Genomic DNA, 15,429 nt, shown 5'->3' with positions numbered 1-15,429 from the left:
GTTTGAAATAAACTGAACTTTAACAGTAGCTCTAAGTCACTGTCATGATAACAACACAGCACGTCCTCATTATGCACCAATCACGGTCACAGCAAGCGAGGTGCACTGACAAATTATGCGCATCAACATGACAAGATAACCAAATCGTGTTTTGCATGTGTTCTGTATTGTTGATGGCTTTGCTGTGATAGTTATGACAATATGTTGTGGAATTTATTTCATATTGTTGAATTTGTGAGGTGTGTGAGTGTTCAAAAGAATTACAAAATTAATCTATTGATTAATTTTAGTATTATTATTATTATTCCCCATATTTTGCCGCACTCCATCTTCCACAACCGATTTGAAACCGTTCCAACTTCAAACTGTTCAGCCTATTTAGGAATCCCGGGCTTTTCTTCAACAATTTCCCCAAATTCACGTTTTTTCCCCAGACTTCCCGGTTTTTCAAGCCTAATTTCAACCCTTTTTACTTTTGATGACTCCTTTCCATTTTACCACTTATATTAACCATGAACATTTTCTAGTTTGATTGGCAACACTAAAAATTGGCCCTAGTGTGTGAATGTTGTCTTGTCTATCTGTGTTGGCCCTGTGATGAGGTGGCGACTTGTCCAGGGTGTACCCCGCCTTCCGCCCGATTGCAGCTGAGATAGGCTCCAGCGCCCCCCGTGACCCCGAAGGGAATAAGCGGTAGAAAATGGATGGATGGATTTCTTCTTAGTTGGGAAAGTTGTTTTTGAAATTGGTAAAATTCCTGGTTTTCCCGAAATTCCATTTCTCAATTAAAATGGTTACCATTTCAACATTTCTCGACTGATTCAAACAATTCCAACACCGATCAATTCAGCTCATTTTGGAAATTCAAACTAACGCTTTCCCCAGCTTCCCCTAAAATTCCGGTTTTCCTGGAATTTCTGCAATTCTGTAATACTAATTCTCAAATAGAAATTGTCATTATTAACACATTTCTCAACCGATTCAAACAATTCCAACACCAACCAATTCAGCTTATTCAAGACATTCATGCTATGCATCACCTTTAACAAAAATCCCCACTTTTCCGAAAATTCCCAAATTACCAGGAACTTCCCATTGAAATGAATAGGACATTTTTTTTAATAGTTTCACAATTTCCACATTTCTGAACCAATTCAAACCATTCCAACACCAACACATCCCACTTACCCTGGACATTCATGCTATTCATCCTTTTTTTTTAATTCCCAGTTTTCCCGAAACTCCCAAATTACCAGGAAATTCCCATTGAAATTAATGGGATATTTCTCCAAGTTCACAATTCCCATATGTTTTGACCAGTTCAATCTGTTCTAACACCAGGCTGTTCAGCTCATGAATTTTATTACATGGCGCCATCTTCAAAGTATGCTTGCTGTTCCCCCGTTAGTATGCTAAAAATTTTTGCGAGCATTTTAGCTAATTTCATACTTTTTAACCCAATAGTCATGAATTTTGTTACTTGGCGGCATCTTAAAAGTATGCTAGCCTTCCACCTGTTAGCATGATAATGTTAGTATGCTAATGTTAACATTTGATATTAGCATTTTCGCTAATTTCGTAGTTTTTAATCTAATGGTCATGGATTTCGTTACTTAATTCCATTTTAAAAGTATAATAGCCTTTCACCTGTTAGCATGCTAATGTTAGCTTGCTAACATTTATGCTAGCATTTTACATCATTTTGTATGTTTTGAACCTAATAATCATGGATTTTGTTACTTAGTGCCATCTTAGAAGTATGCTATCTCTTTCCCCGTTACCATGCTAACATTTTATGCTTGCATTGAAGCTAATTTTGTACAATTTAACCTAATAATTAGTGATTATTTCAACTATATCAACTTTTCATTTAATTTAATTTCTAAATTCCACTGGAATTTCAGTTAAGCAACAGTTCTTTAGAATTTAAACCATTTCAACTTTAAACCATGTCAATAATAAAATAGTTTCAACATTGCAACCATTTCATCATTCAAACTATTTCAACATTGAAACCTCTTCAACATTGAAACAATTTCAACACTCAAAACACTTCAACATCTAAACCATTTAATCAATTTCAACTTTCATTATACAGTACATATACATTGATGTTGCATTTTAGTTCAGATTCATACATTATTGAAATATTTAAATTACTAGTCTGTAAATAAAAAAAATGTAATCCCCATTTTCGAAGTACTGGTTCGGGGTTTTAAAAGTACCGAATTTGGTATTACTATTTAAAGGGGTCAAAACATCATATTTTTTTTTAAACATTCAAAACGCCTCTGTGTGATCTACATACGATGTAATGGTGTGTCTTTGGTGAAAGATTTGCATAGATTTTATTCTGCAAACCTTTTTTAAGCCAATTTGTTTTGCTCCCTTTACAGAAAGCTTGTTTTGAGTGGCGGAGTTGTTAGATGCAAATTAACCTCTCCTCACTACACCCCCTCAAGCTCAGTGAGCATTCGCCTCTGCCCGGCAGAAATTGCTTTGAGTTTTTTTGCTTTAATTGTGCACTATGGAGATCAGTGACTACTACAAGCCATCTGTTTTGACTGACTTTCACCACAACACAACATCGCAGATGATATAGCAAGATCAGCGACTAATCGTGATTTGTTGTCGGCGCTAAGAAAGGAAGCGAAGATGAGGGCGGACAAAAGCGGGGAAGGAAGGCTGGCTGACATACAGGTCTGGAACTATCTGCTGACTAAGATTAAACTTCTACCCCGTCTAACTTTGTAATGCTAGATCCTAAACGAATACATACCGGTATGTATATTGACAATAAAAAGCTGTTCTATTCCAAAACATGTAAAAAAACTCCACTGCACAGTTGCTTCGAAACAAGTAGAGACTCAAGCTACGAGCGACATCGTAAACATAACAAATCATATAACTTACTCGACCATTGGCAAACACAGTAGAAACTGATCCAATTAAAACTAGTTTTTGGAAAACAATTTTTTATTTTTGCCTGAAGACGGTGATGCTATTGTCTTACAGTGGAAGGCTAAGCGAACTACATATTTCAATTGGTACTTCTAACTTACTGTTACTACTTACCGCTTCATTGTCTACTGGTACTTCATTGCCATAAGTATCTGACACGAAAATCCTTTTTTGTGAAGGTTTGTAGGCAATAAAAGAGACTTCTTCAAAGTTAAAGACACATTGCCGCAAAACAAAAAAGTTAGCCAGGCACTTCTTACTTCTTCAGATGGGATTGGAGGTTTGAAATATGTCCCGAGTTAGGTACAAGGCAGTTTGGGTAGAGTTTTATACCATATATGGGTAATCCGCTGACGATGTTCCCAATTGGTGATGTCACCAATTGTGCACATTCTAAATGGACCGTTTGGAGGAAGAAGATAAGAAGGCAAGATTGTTTTATAAATATATTCGCAATACCTCCATGCTTTGATTGAACATTTTTGGGACTTATGCAGATCCCAAAGGCCCACATCATGTACCAATAAGTAAAAAAAGTTGGTTTTGCATGAAAAGGCCCCTGAAACATTTAGGTTGATGGCCCTCAAAACTGCTGGCTCAGCGGGTGTCAACAAAATAACACTATATGTGTATATTTTGATTTGTGTTTTTAAATGATCTTTTTACGGAGATAATGTGGTAATGTGGTTGTATTTTTTATTTGAATAATTTTTGCAAATGCACAAATCTCTCTTCTTTAACAATTTAAAATAAATGAAATGAGTACATTTAGTTAATTGAAGTAGTATAATTCAGGTTAATACTGCCATACTTTTATTTTGAAGTTTACTTTACATTGAACAGTAAGTCACTGTGTGCAGGTTTTAATGCCATGTAACTAGGCAGTGTTTGTGTTGCTGTTATTTCTTACTTAGCAATAATGAAGTTAAAGCTACAAACACATATTTTTCTTAAATTGACCCCATTTTATGTCGACAAAAGCGGTCAACCATGACCTAAGCGGGCACTTTTTAATAATTAAAAGATCACAGTGGACCAGGACTTGATGCACATAGACGGGTTGTTGACAAACGGGGTAAATTTAAAATGGGTTCCAATATTCCAATTTTATTGTAAGGTGTACTTGTTTGGGGAAAGTTACGGTCAATTGGGGTTTTCTACATAAGCCTATTTAATAACACAAGTCAATTAGTACATGTGTGGTAATGTTTAATTACATGGATGAATCGCAAAAAGCCGCTGCCTGACCAGGGCTCAGAAAATCTGCAGAGACTCCTCCCACCCCCATCATGGACTGTTTTCACTGCTGGACTCTAGAAAGAGGTTCCGCAGCCTCCGTAGCAGAACCTCCAGGTTCTGTAACAGCTTCTTCCCTCAGGCCGTAAGACTCTTGAACGCACCATAATAATCCCCTCAATTCCCCCCCAAAATGGATTAACTCACTGGAATATAAAGACAATATAACATACATCCATAAACGTGGATGCATATGCAAAACTGCAATATATTTATCTGTACAGTAATCTATTTATTTATATCTGCACCTTATTGATTTTTTATCCTGCACTACCATGAGCTAATGCAACAAAATTTAATTCTCATCTGTACTGTAAAGTTCAAATTTGAATGACAATAAAAAGGAAGTCTAGTTAGAATACAGACAAACAATACAGTACAATAAGAAGCTTATAAGCTCCCCCAAAATTGTTAAATATATTTTTTTTAATTTTACTTTTTGACTACTATTGTAATCACGTTCTGATCACATCTAACTCTCTCACCTCATGGCCTGACCGGCGAGGACACAAAGCATCAATCTCGTCGAAGAAGATGACACAAGGAGCAGAATTGCGCCCCCTTTGGAAAATTTGTCTGACAGCCCGCTCACTTTCTCCAACATACTGAAAAGCAAAACAGAAATAAGAAAATATCTACAAATACACAGTCACAGACTATAATATGATGTCCCACAGGGCATCAGCATCTTCCTCCTGCACTTGTTTATAATATGAAAAACATACAGTAAAGACCAGTGGTTCCCCACATTTATTCAGTATAGTACCCCCAGTGGAATAGTACTCCCTTACTAGTATACTCTTGTTTGGGTTGAAAAAAAGACTTCAGATTTTAACAGACACTGTTAGAAGAATGCACAACACACAACCCCATGAGGGACACGGTTGAATACCTCTACCGAATGCTAAAACACAGGGTGTAAAACATGGCAGCTCATTTAACTAATAGCCGTGCTAAACTCTTTTCTATAGTTCCCAGGACTTCATTTGAATTTTATTTTGGAGGGACATTGCATGTTAATTCACATTTCTCTACATTGTGCAATGAAATGTAAACACACCAGATTCTAGCCAGAGGCAAATTAAATCTTAAATCTCTAATTATGTAGCGAGACATGATTAAACACAATAAGTACCCAGAACACAGTCACAATGCCTAGGCAGGCATTGTTAAACATATCCTACGTGAATTAATTTAGAACACATTCTTTGGTCGCTCTTTAGTTTTTTTTCTTTCTCATGAATGAGATCATATTTTAGTCGTAAAAACCGTAGCCATGAATAAAGGGAGGCTGAATTGTGGAAATCAACAGACGGATCGACATACTATCTGCAGTAAAGCAGTCGCTGTAACGGACTGTAGCGGTGAAGCTCTTTGGATCATAGTCAAAAAAGGACTATACCAACAGTGCATGGCCCACTACGGATGTTGCCAGGGGTGCCAAAGCAACACAATAAGGGAGCCCCAAGCAGCCCTCAGGTGGTCCCTTAGAAGTATGAGAGTACTGGTTAAGGCATCCATTGAAAGGAAAATACAGCGTGGGCTACACAAGTTATTGACAGGTATAGCACACGCAATCGCTTTAAAATACAATTAGGGATGCACCCTTTATTCTGTCCATTACATCGTAACTAGGTATGTCCGATAATATCGGCCTGCCGATATTATCGGCCTATAAATGCGTTAAAATGTAATATCAGAAATTATCGGTATCGTTTTTTTTTCTTTTTTTTTAAAATTAAATCAACATAAAAAACACAAGATACACTTACAATTAGTGCACCAACCCAAAAAACCTCCCTCCCCCATTTACACAAAAGGGTTGTTTCTTTCAGTTATTAATATTCTGGTTCCTACATTATATATCAATATATATCAATACAGTCTGTAAGGGATACAGTCTGTAAGCACACATGATTGTGCGTGCTGCTGGTCCATTAATAGTACTAACCTTTAACAGTTAATTTTACTAATTTTCATTAATTACTAGTTTCTATGTAACTGTTTTTATATTGTTTTACTTTCTTTTTTTATTCAAGAAATTTTTTTTAATTTATTTATCTTATTTTATTAATTTAAAAAACAACAACCTTATCTTCACCATACCTGGTTGTCCAAATTAGGCATAATAATGTGGTAATTCCACGACTGCATATATCTGTTGAAATTAGTATCGGTTGATATCGGTATCGGTAATTAAGGAGTTGGACAATATCGGAATATCGGATATCGGCAAAAAGCCATTATCGGACATCCCTAATATTAACGTTGTTGCCCTAGAGTAAACTGGGAAACACATGGCACACTGACAAAGCTTAACCTATGGTTACTATAACAATCTACAAGGTTAATATAGCTGGCTTCTCTTTCTTCCCCTCCATTTTTCTGCATTATTTCGTATCTCTAGTTATCATTACGTATATGTATTGTTGCATTTAAACAACTGTATTGTTGATAATTAGAGATGTCCGATAATATCGGCCTGCCGATATTATCGGCCGATAAATGCGTTAGAATGTAATATCGGAAATTATCGGTATCGTTTTTTTATTATCGGTATCGTTTTTTTTAAATTTTATTAAATCAACATAAAAAACACAAGATACACTTACAATTAGTGCACTAACTCAAAAAACCTTCCTCCCCCATTTACACTCATTCACACAAAAGGGTTGTTTCTTTCTGTTATTAATATTTCTGCTTCCTACATTATATATCAATATACTGTAGATCAATACAGTCTGCAAGGGATACAGTCCGTAAGCACACATGATTGTGCGTGCTGCTGGTCCACTAATAGTACTAACCTTTGACAGTTAATTTTACTCATTTTCATTAATTACTAGTTTCTATGTAACTGTTTTTATATTGTTTTACTTTCTTTTTTATTCAAATTTTTTTTTTTTATTTATCTTATTTTATTTGATGAATTTAAAAAAAAAGTACCTTATCTTCACCATACCTGGTTATCCAAATTAGGCATAATAATGTGTTAATTCCACGACTGTATATATCGGTATCGGTAATTAAAGAGTCGGACAATATCGGAATATCGGATATCGGCAAAAAGCCATTATCGGACATCCCAAATCATGACACTTTAAATCGTAATGGAATGGCATTTAGATTCTTAGGAGGCATTAGATTTTTAAGATTCCCCCTGAATGCTTGGAAAATAGAGAGGCTAATCATTTGGGACAGTGGTCACCAACCTTTTCGAGCCCAAGATTCCTAGTGTCAGCCAGGAATCAAGGCAAGTTCTACTCCGCACGAACTGTGATTTTGTTTAGTAGAAAAGCTAAAGTGATAGACAAAACTTTTTCTTATTAGTTGTTGATTGTTGGTGTCAAGATATTGGCTTTGTCTTATGGTGCCTGTTGCAGTTTTACACACTTTTGCTGACTGTTTCTGGTTACATTTTTCCGTTGTGTGCCTAAAATTAATTTTGGCCACCTTGCTTTTATGGCTCTTCGTCATACCTTGGCAGACGTGGCTTGGCATCGATGCTGTGACCAACCACAATCTATTGGCTTGTTAGCGTCCCGTCGTAAGAAAGGGAGTTTGGTGAGAATTGGAGCTGGTCGATACATTGCAACAGTCAGCCTTAACGTTTTGCCACAGCTCGATAATTGTTTGGGATGTCGGCGTCATGCAATGCAGGCTTGCTGGCACCTCAGCGCTTGAGGGTTGTTCGGGTACGGTTAGGGCCGGTGGTGTTAGTGCCTGGACCCCCTGGAGAGCGGTTAGGCATGTTCAGCTATTCATGCATGCTTGTTGATAGGTCTGTTGGTCACTCTCCAGGAGAGGACTGCACTGGAGAGATAATGCATTTATTTTCCCAAAGATTTTCGGAATTTACCAGTAAAAATCCTGAAGATTGACTGGTCAATTGCAAACAGTGGGTTTCTGACCCCTGACCTAAGACATTGTATGTTGTGTTGAACTTGTTTACATGCACACTAAAAATCTGATCATTATTTGAATTCTGGAGTTACCATTATTCAAGTGATCACTTGACAGCATCGTCTGATAGTAAATCTAATAGCCATTATCTAAACATCAGAAATTGGATAAGCCCGCCCAGATTTCTAGGTTCTTTGTTTTTGGATACTATGGACAATTTTGGATGAAAACTTACATTTCAATCATATCTTTACTCGAAAACAGACAAATAATGCTGAATTGTAATAGCTACAACACCCAGTTCTCTTTGGCTGTACAACTCACCATATTGAGCAACTCGGGACCTTTGACAGAGATGAAGTTAAGCCCTGACTCGTTGGCCACTGCCTGTCAGGAGACATGAAAGTATGACAGAAAAAAATTGGTCAAGTCACAGAGGGAAAGACAGGTATATTACAGAGAATAAAAACATTGGTGTATTTTACCCAACTTTACCTTAATGATGCTACACATTTCAGACGTACAATGTGCTCAGGTTATCATACTATAGAATAAAATTAATTTACAGTCTAAAATGTTTTTTTTCCACCAACATTTTTGGTGTTTGTACGCCACACGTGCGAATAGACACTCACACACCAGGATTGTGCAAAACTCAGAACTTTGACTTTTAATTCAATTAATTTGGAAATTCAATTGAATTGGCTTCACCCCACAGGATGTTGAATTAGAATTAAAGGAAGTGCAATTAAATTAATTAGCCAAATAACAGGAATTATTTGTCATGTTTTACAAAGGTTTTGACTTTAATACTAAAAATATTTTACAAACACTTAAATTTAGATACACAAAGGCACATTCAACCCATTTTTAAGGCATGTGAACCAGCTTTGTTAGTAGTGTCCTCCCTCACGGCTAATGTAGAGTACCTCAATAGTGCAGCTTTTAAATCACAAATCTTTGCCTTGACATGTGTTTAATTGTGTTTCTTGACTGTATATGCCAACAATTCAAGAAACAAATGTTTAAAACAAATAAATATATATCCTTGCCTTTAATGTCACAAATTAACGGTTTATTGTGTCATCACTGGAGAACCAGAGAAAAAGGAATACGTAAACAAGCTACACTCCACACAGTACAGAGAAAAAAATAATATCCACACACCGCCGGCTTGTAGCCCCTGAATCGTAATCATATCGTGAGGTGCACAAAGATTCTCACCTCTAGTCAATACTGCCCCTTTAACTACTTGGTATTGGTTCGATACCTAAATTTGTAGGTTGCCCAAAACTAATGTAAAGGATAGAAATGAACACAATAATATTTGCATTGTAACTGAAGTATAGATAAAACCACGCTACAACAGAAAGTATCCAGCTAATGTAGTAAATTAGCAAGAAGATTAAAAATAGTTTTGAAAAAAATAATACAACTGGAAATGACGCAATGTTACTCTATACGTCATCAGCCAAATTAAGAACCCTTGTAACCCATTTTAAAATGGTTCTATTGTCATTTACTGTTAATGCAAAATAATATATCTTGATCCATTATAGCAGGAGACTGCAATATATATCGTGATATAGATTTTAGGCCATAGCTCTCATTCCTAGCGTACAAACTTTGACATCTGTGTACATCTACTGCATGGTGAACAACCTTAGCAAGTAAAGTTTTCCCACATCCTGGAGGACCAGCCAGCAACACTCCGGATGGAGCACTTAGTCCTAGAGCCTTGAACTGCTCCGGAGAACGTACTGGAGCCTGCATCACAAAGAGATAAAAAGACATTTTCTTTGTTGCAATGCTGAGAAAAATATGGAGCTGGTATAGACTCCAAGAGCCCCACAAACCTGAGAAGGACAAGCAGATCAATGGAAATAGATAGACAAAACTGTAATAAGTTAAATTGTTTTCCTGGGTATAAAAATTAATGGTATAAGGCAAAGACAAATAAATTCATAACAGAAGAATTATTTACCAATATTGCCATGGTCAGTTCTTCTCTTATTTCATGAAGGGCTCCCACATCATCCCAGGTGACATCTGGCACAGTGGCAAAGCCCTCCCGCTTGGCTGAAGGCTGAACACTGGAAAGAGAGGCCTCAAAGTCTGACATGATGATTGAGAGGCTGGTCAACTCTTGCTCTGACAGCATTTCAGTGCTCTTGAGCAAATGCATCAGTCGACAAAGGTCCCCCTGCTGGACACAGAGCATAAACACCACAAAGTGATATTCAACAAAACTATTTCAAGGCACAGCAATTTAGCCATAGAAAGATCAGATTAAACAAGACTTGGCTTCCTTTAATAGTATGCTCTTTATGCAACTAGTTCAGGGACGTAAGAACCCATCCATCCATCCATCCATCCATTTTCTACCGCTTATTCCCTTTGGGGTCGCGGGGGCGCTGGAGCCTATCTCAGCTACAATCGGGCGGAAGGCGGGGTACACCCTGGACAAGTCGCCACGTAAGAACCGTGGGCCGCATTTTGGACGACCCTGCTTTTATAATTTGTTAGGATTGAGTGTGGGACATGTGACTTGAACTCAGAGCAACCACAACTCGTCGATTATAGCGCTTGTTAACGTTCTTCGTAGTGAGCGAACGATGGTAATAAAAGAGAGAATAGGCGTTATTGCAGCAGGAACTAATCGGTGCCTTATAACACACATTTTTTGTGCAAATTGGAGGAGGTATTTGTGGAGCTGAGTGATATGCCCTTCTGAACAAGTTGTATACAAGCAAAGTAATCAGCTTTATGGTTAAAGAGGACTTTTTGGAGGCACAAATCACACTAAGCAAAAGTTTGCAGGGGGAGACGTGAGCAAGTATAAGTACCAAGTAGGGCTGCAACAATTAATTGATTAGAAAAAAGTTTTGATTTATATTCTATTGCTTCGAATAATCTTTTAATGTAACAAAATACAATTCTGGACCTTATGGAGTGCCTGGAACTTGAAATATGTGGACGGTTGTGTGTGGGTGCTGTGATCTGTGTGGTGGCAAACAGCAATTTTTTTTTTATTCATACACAAATTTTAAAAGTGCAAACTAAATTTTGACGAAGTACATTTATTTGAAAAAAAAGAGTGATGTGAGTTATGGCAAGCAGAAAATAGTTATTTGAACGATTTTCCCTAAAATACCCTTTGAGGGGTATTTTATGTGTTATATACGATTACTCAATTAAACGTAGAAACTAATCGCTTAATTACTCGATTACAAAAATTATATAAAGCTACAGCCCTAGTTCCAAGACTAGTGTCCATCAGTGATTCAGTAGTATATACAGTAGTGCTGTGCAATATACCAATATATATTGTACTATGAGGTAAAAATGTCGACGATATATTGTGTTTATCATCATTTTAACGTCTGGGCTCAGGCTAAATCAGCTAACGTCCCTTGAATTAACTTTACGCCGCCAGCCGGTGAAGCATTAACATCAACAATTTACGGACCAAACAAGGGTAAATTGCAAAACATGCCGCCAACGAGTCGTTGCTAGCGACTTAAACACGTCTAATCTTTTCTATCACTTGAAGACACGCCAGGCACTGCGCTACGTCGTAGTCAATGCGTGTTTCTTTATTTCTTACATTGAACAAAGAGAGCACAGTCTACTAAGTCAAATTGCTTGTGTGTTAAACATAGTTGGCCAATAAAGCTGATTCTGATGAAGAACCGTACAGAGACACTGTTAAAATGTGACAAGATACTAACTTTACCTCAACACCACTAAGTGAAAAAAAGAAACACATTAAACGCACCTGACAGAGTTGTCCAAAAGGCAACGACTATCAAAAACATTCCTCCAGACACCGAGAAATCACAGATGCCAAATTCTAAATTCATATGTGTAGATATGACCTTGCATACACAGTTGAAACAAAAAATTATTATTAAAAAATGGACTTGTCCATTTTATGTGTTTTATAAATAAAAGGGGAAAAGATCAGCGATTTTGGCATTCATTTGTGTGTATACAGGACATATAACTTTGATAAAAACCACTATAAAGTGATATATAACGTACGTACAGAGAATAGTGGAGGACTATATAGAATTGAAATGTGATTGTATGATCCTTACCGGCAGATGTTCGTGTTCTGGATCATCCTGAAGTAACCGATTATCATCCACTACTCCTGAGTTTATTCTGTTCTGTACAGTTAAAGAAGCTGATGTGCAGTTGTTTTCATCGATTTCTTTGTTCATTACATCTGCGTCAGTGTCCATTTTTAACAGGTCCTCCGTTTGGCTCTCCTGCTGTCCTTTTTCCACCAACAGAACTCTGTTGGCAGCGTTCATGGCAGCTTCGCGGCAAAGTGCCATGAGGTCCGCACCCACATAGCCGGGAGTGAGACGGGCCAGCCTGCCGTAGTCAAAATCCTCTGGCATCTTCAACTGACGACACAAAGTCTTCAAAATCCTGATAGAACACACACATACAGATACAGTTGTGGTCAGACTTTTGCATACACTCATCAAGGGTATGAAATTAATTCAGTTTTGGGCCTTCAATAATTTATTGTCATCATTCATTTCAGGGTGAAATGTTTATACAACATATGATAATTATAAATGGAATTTTTATGGTGTTTTTTCATTCCAGTGAAACCCATTATTAAATTCACTCCGCAGTCACATTGAGGTGGTGGTAAGCTACATTTGGATCCACTGGTGCCCTGATGTAGACTGACAGAAAGATGGCTACCAATTTGCACCAACAGCCGAAAATTTTGAACGTGGATCTCCGTAATGGGCGAGATGCAATTGCATCATTACATTGGTGAAAATATTGCCCCCATGTAGTGGAAAATTAGAACAGTCTTAAGTTCTTTCCAAATGCTCCTATCATCCTGAATTTTTCGTTGATGGTTTGGGGTGTTGGGTGGGACGCAACTATATTAATACTGTGGCGTCATTATCGCCCCCTTGTGGTGGAAAACTTTAACATTCATAACTTCCTTACACATTCTTCGATTTTCCTATAATTGGAATGGGGTCTTTGGTGGGATGCAACTGCATGACAACTTGTGGTGAAAAATTATACCTGTCATACTTCCTTCCACATGCTCCAATCTTCCTAAAATATTTGATGGTGGGTCGGACTATTGGGTGGGATGCAACTGCATTGTTGCAATGGCGCAAATATTACCCCCTTCTGGTGGAAAAATATAAAACATCCTTACACATGCTCCGATCCTCCTGAAATATTTGGTGGTGGGTCTGGGAAAGGGGGCCAGGGCCCGTTCAATGCTGCGCACAGGTTTAAATGACCTTATTTTGATCATTCTTAATTTGTTATCTTTTTTGTGTGTAAAAAAACAAAAATAAAGAAGTTAGAGAAGATTGGAATTTTTTTTAAACAAAGCTTGATGCGGCCCAGTCTCACCCAGACTCTGCCTCCCGCAACCCCAAGTAAATTGAGTTTGAGACCCCTTATCTAAAGACTCCTCGGTAGTTTAAAGGGGAAATGCACTTTTTAAAAATTGTTGCCTTTTATTCACAGTACCTATTAGGGTTGTTCCGATACCAAAATTTTGGTACCAGTACCTGTATCAACACGTATTTCGATACTTTTCAAAATAAAGGGGACCACAAACAAATTTCATTATTGGCTTTATTTTAACAGAAAATCTTATGATACATTAAACATATGTTTTTACTGCAATCAAAGAACAATTTTGGCATTAAATAAGATAGTGAACGTACTAGATAACTTCTGTTTTAGTAGTAAGTAGACACACAAAGGCTCCTACTTGGTTGCTGACGTATGCAGTAACATATTGTGTCATTTCTGAATGTATTATTTTGCCAAAATTATGAGGGACAAGTTGTAGAAAATGGATTATTAATCTACTTCTTCATTTACTGTTAATATCTGCTTACTCTTCGGGTTTAACATGTTCTATCTACACTTATTTTAAAATGTAATAAGCACTTATTCTTCTGTTGTTTGGATGCTTTACATTAGTTTTGGGCGATCCTACAAATTTTTGGTATCAATCCAAAACCAAGTAGTTACAAGATCAAACATTGGTCATAATTAAAGTTCTCCTGTGTCCAGGGACGTATTTCCAGAGTTTGTAAACAATAAAAAATGACAAAAGATTTTGGGATAATAAAAAATATCAATGTAATTATTATAGTATCAACTATATACGGCTCTTGTACTTGGTATCGTTACAATCGATGTCTGTGTAGATCCACCCATTCTTGAGTTGAAAGGGATGCTATGTGGCTACGTCGTCATGCCACATCACCTACTATGCTGCATTAGTATTTTTCGTGTCCCGGTTTTGTAACTTTGTAGCTGCAGTCCACAAAATAGAATGTATCTTAAATGTCATTTTTGACAAACCTGAGACGCGCTGGTTCATCTGGGATACCAAGGCTTATCTCTTTGTCAAAGCGTCCAGCTCGGCGTAGGGCGGGGTCAAGGGAGTCTGGCCTGTTGGTAGCACCAATGACCAGGACTTGAGTTGTGAATGCCAAACTGTTCAAGTCTGTCGGTAGGTGAGAAGCAGAAAATATAACTTTGGAAAAGTAATTTAAAGTGAAAACTGACATTACATCTTAAGTACAGCTATGGCTGAAAGAAAGGGGAACTGCACTTTTTTTAAATTTTGCCTTTCAAAAAAGTATTTTTGAAGATATATTTTTCCTGTTATTTGGGAAGATTAATACAGTGGTACCTCAACTTACAAGTAACTCGAGATATGATATGTGCCTAGGCTTTTTGTTATGCTTTGAAAAAGCGAGCATAGTTTAAGTTACAAGCCGCTCAGTGAATGCCGTAAGATCCGCCCCAAAACATCCGTTGTAACTTGCTAGCATTGGCTTATAGCGAGTGACTGAAAAAGCTTTGTTTTCTAACCATTCCATTCCAACCTTTAGCAGCAATCCAGCTTCCCGCGTTTCGGCATAATGTGCACGTTAGTAACCCTTTTCTACCACAAAACCGGCTGCGGGAGATAACATAAGTAGGAATATCCTCTATTTCAACACAATTACTCGCTGCCATCACAGCCTTCCCTCTTCGGTAACTTGACTTGTTGTACGTGTTGGATCTAATGATATGGAAGACGGCAAATGGTATAAACTAAAAAGGATTTCAAAGTCCTCTTCCTTTTGCTGGTAAAGGTAAAGGATTTACATAAATATTACTGTATCACTAAAAACAGGTTCACGGGAGTGCTGGCCGTGCGAATTTTCCATTACCTACCTACCCTGTTACATTAAGTTAAAGTACCAA

At 37.3% G+C, this 15,429-nt stretch overlaps 1 protein-coding gene across 3 annotated transcripts in view; it reads right to left on the bottom strand.

Moving 5' to 3' along the window:
* Positions 1-15,429, bottom strand: part of nvl (nuclear VCP like) — a 64,483-nt gene that overhangs the window by 10,874 nt on the left and 38,180 nt on the right. For 2 of the 3 annotated variants that reach the window (XM_061964723.2, XM_061964736.2), the window contains 6 exons: positions 14,536-14,680; positions 12,261-12,600; positions 10,145-10,366; positions 9,823-9,927; positions 8,485-8,547; positions 4,743-4,862 (listed from right to left, as the gene is read on the bottom strand). In XM_061964723.2, the coding sequence (XP_061820707.2) occupies positions 4,743-4,862; positions 8,485-8,547; positions 9,823-9,927; positions 10,145-10,366; positions 12,261-12,600; positions 14,536-14,680 (995 nt within the window). The remainder of the gene's footprint in view (positions 1-4,742; positions 4,863-8,484; positions 8,548-9,822; positions 9,928-10,144; positions 10,367-12,260; positions 12,601-14,535; positions 14,681-15,429) is intronic. The other variant, XM_061964730.2, reaches the window with a different exon arrangement.

Source organism: Nerophis lumbriciformis, linkage group LG02 (assembly GCF_033978685.3).
Source record: "Nerophis lumbriciformis linkage group LG02, RoL_Nlum_v2.1, whole genome shotgun sequence".
Lineage (NCBI taxonomy): Eukaryota > Metazoa > Chordata > Actinopteri > Syngnathiformes > Syngnathidae > Nerophis > Nerophis lumbriciformis.
This window is presented reverse-complemented; position numbering and strand designations above follow the sequence as displayed.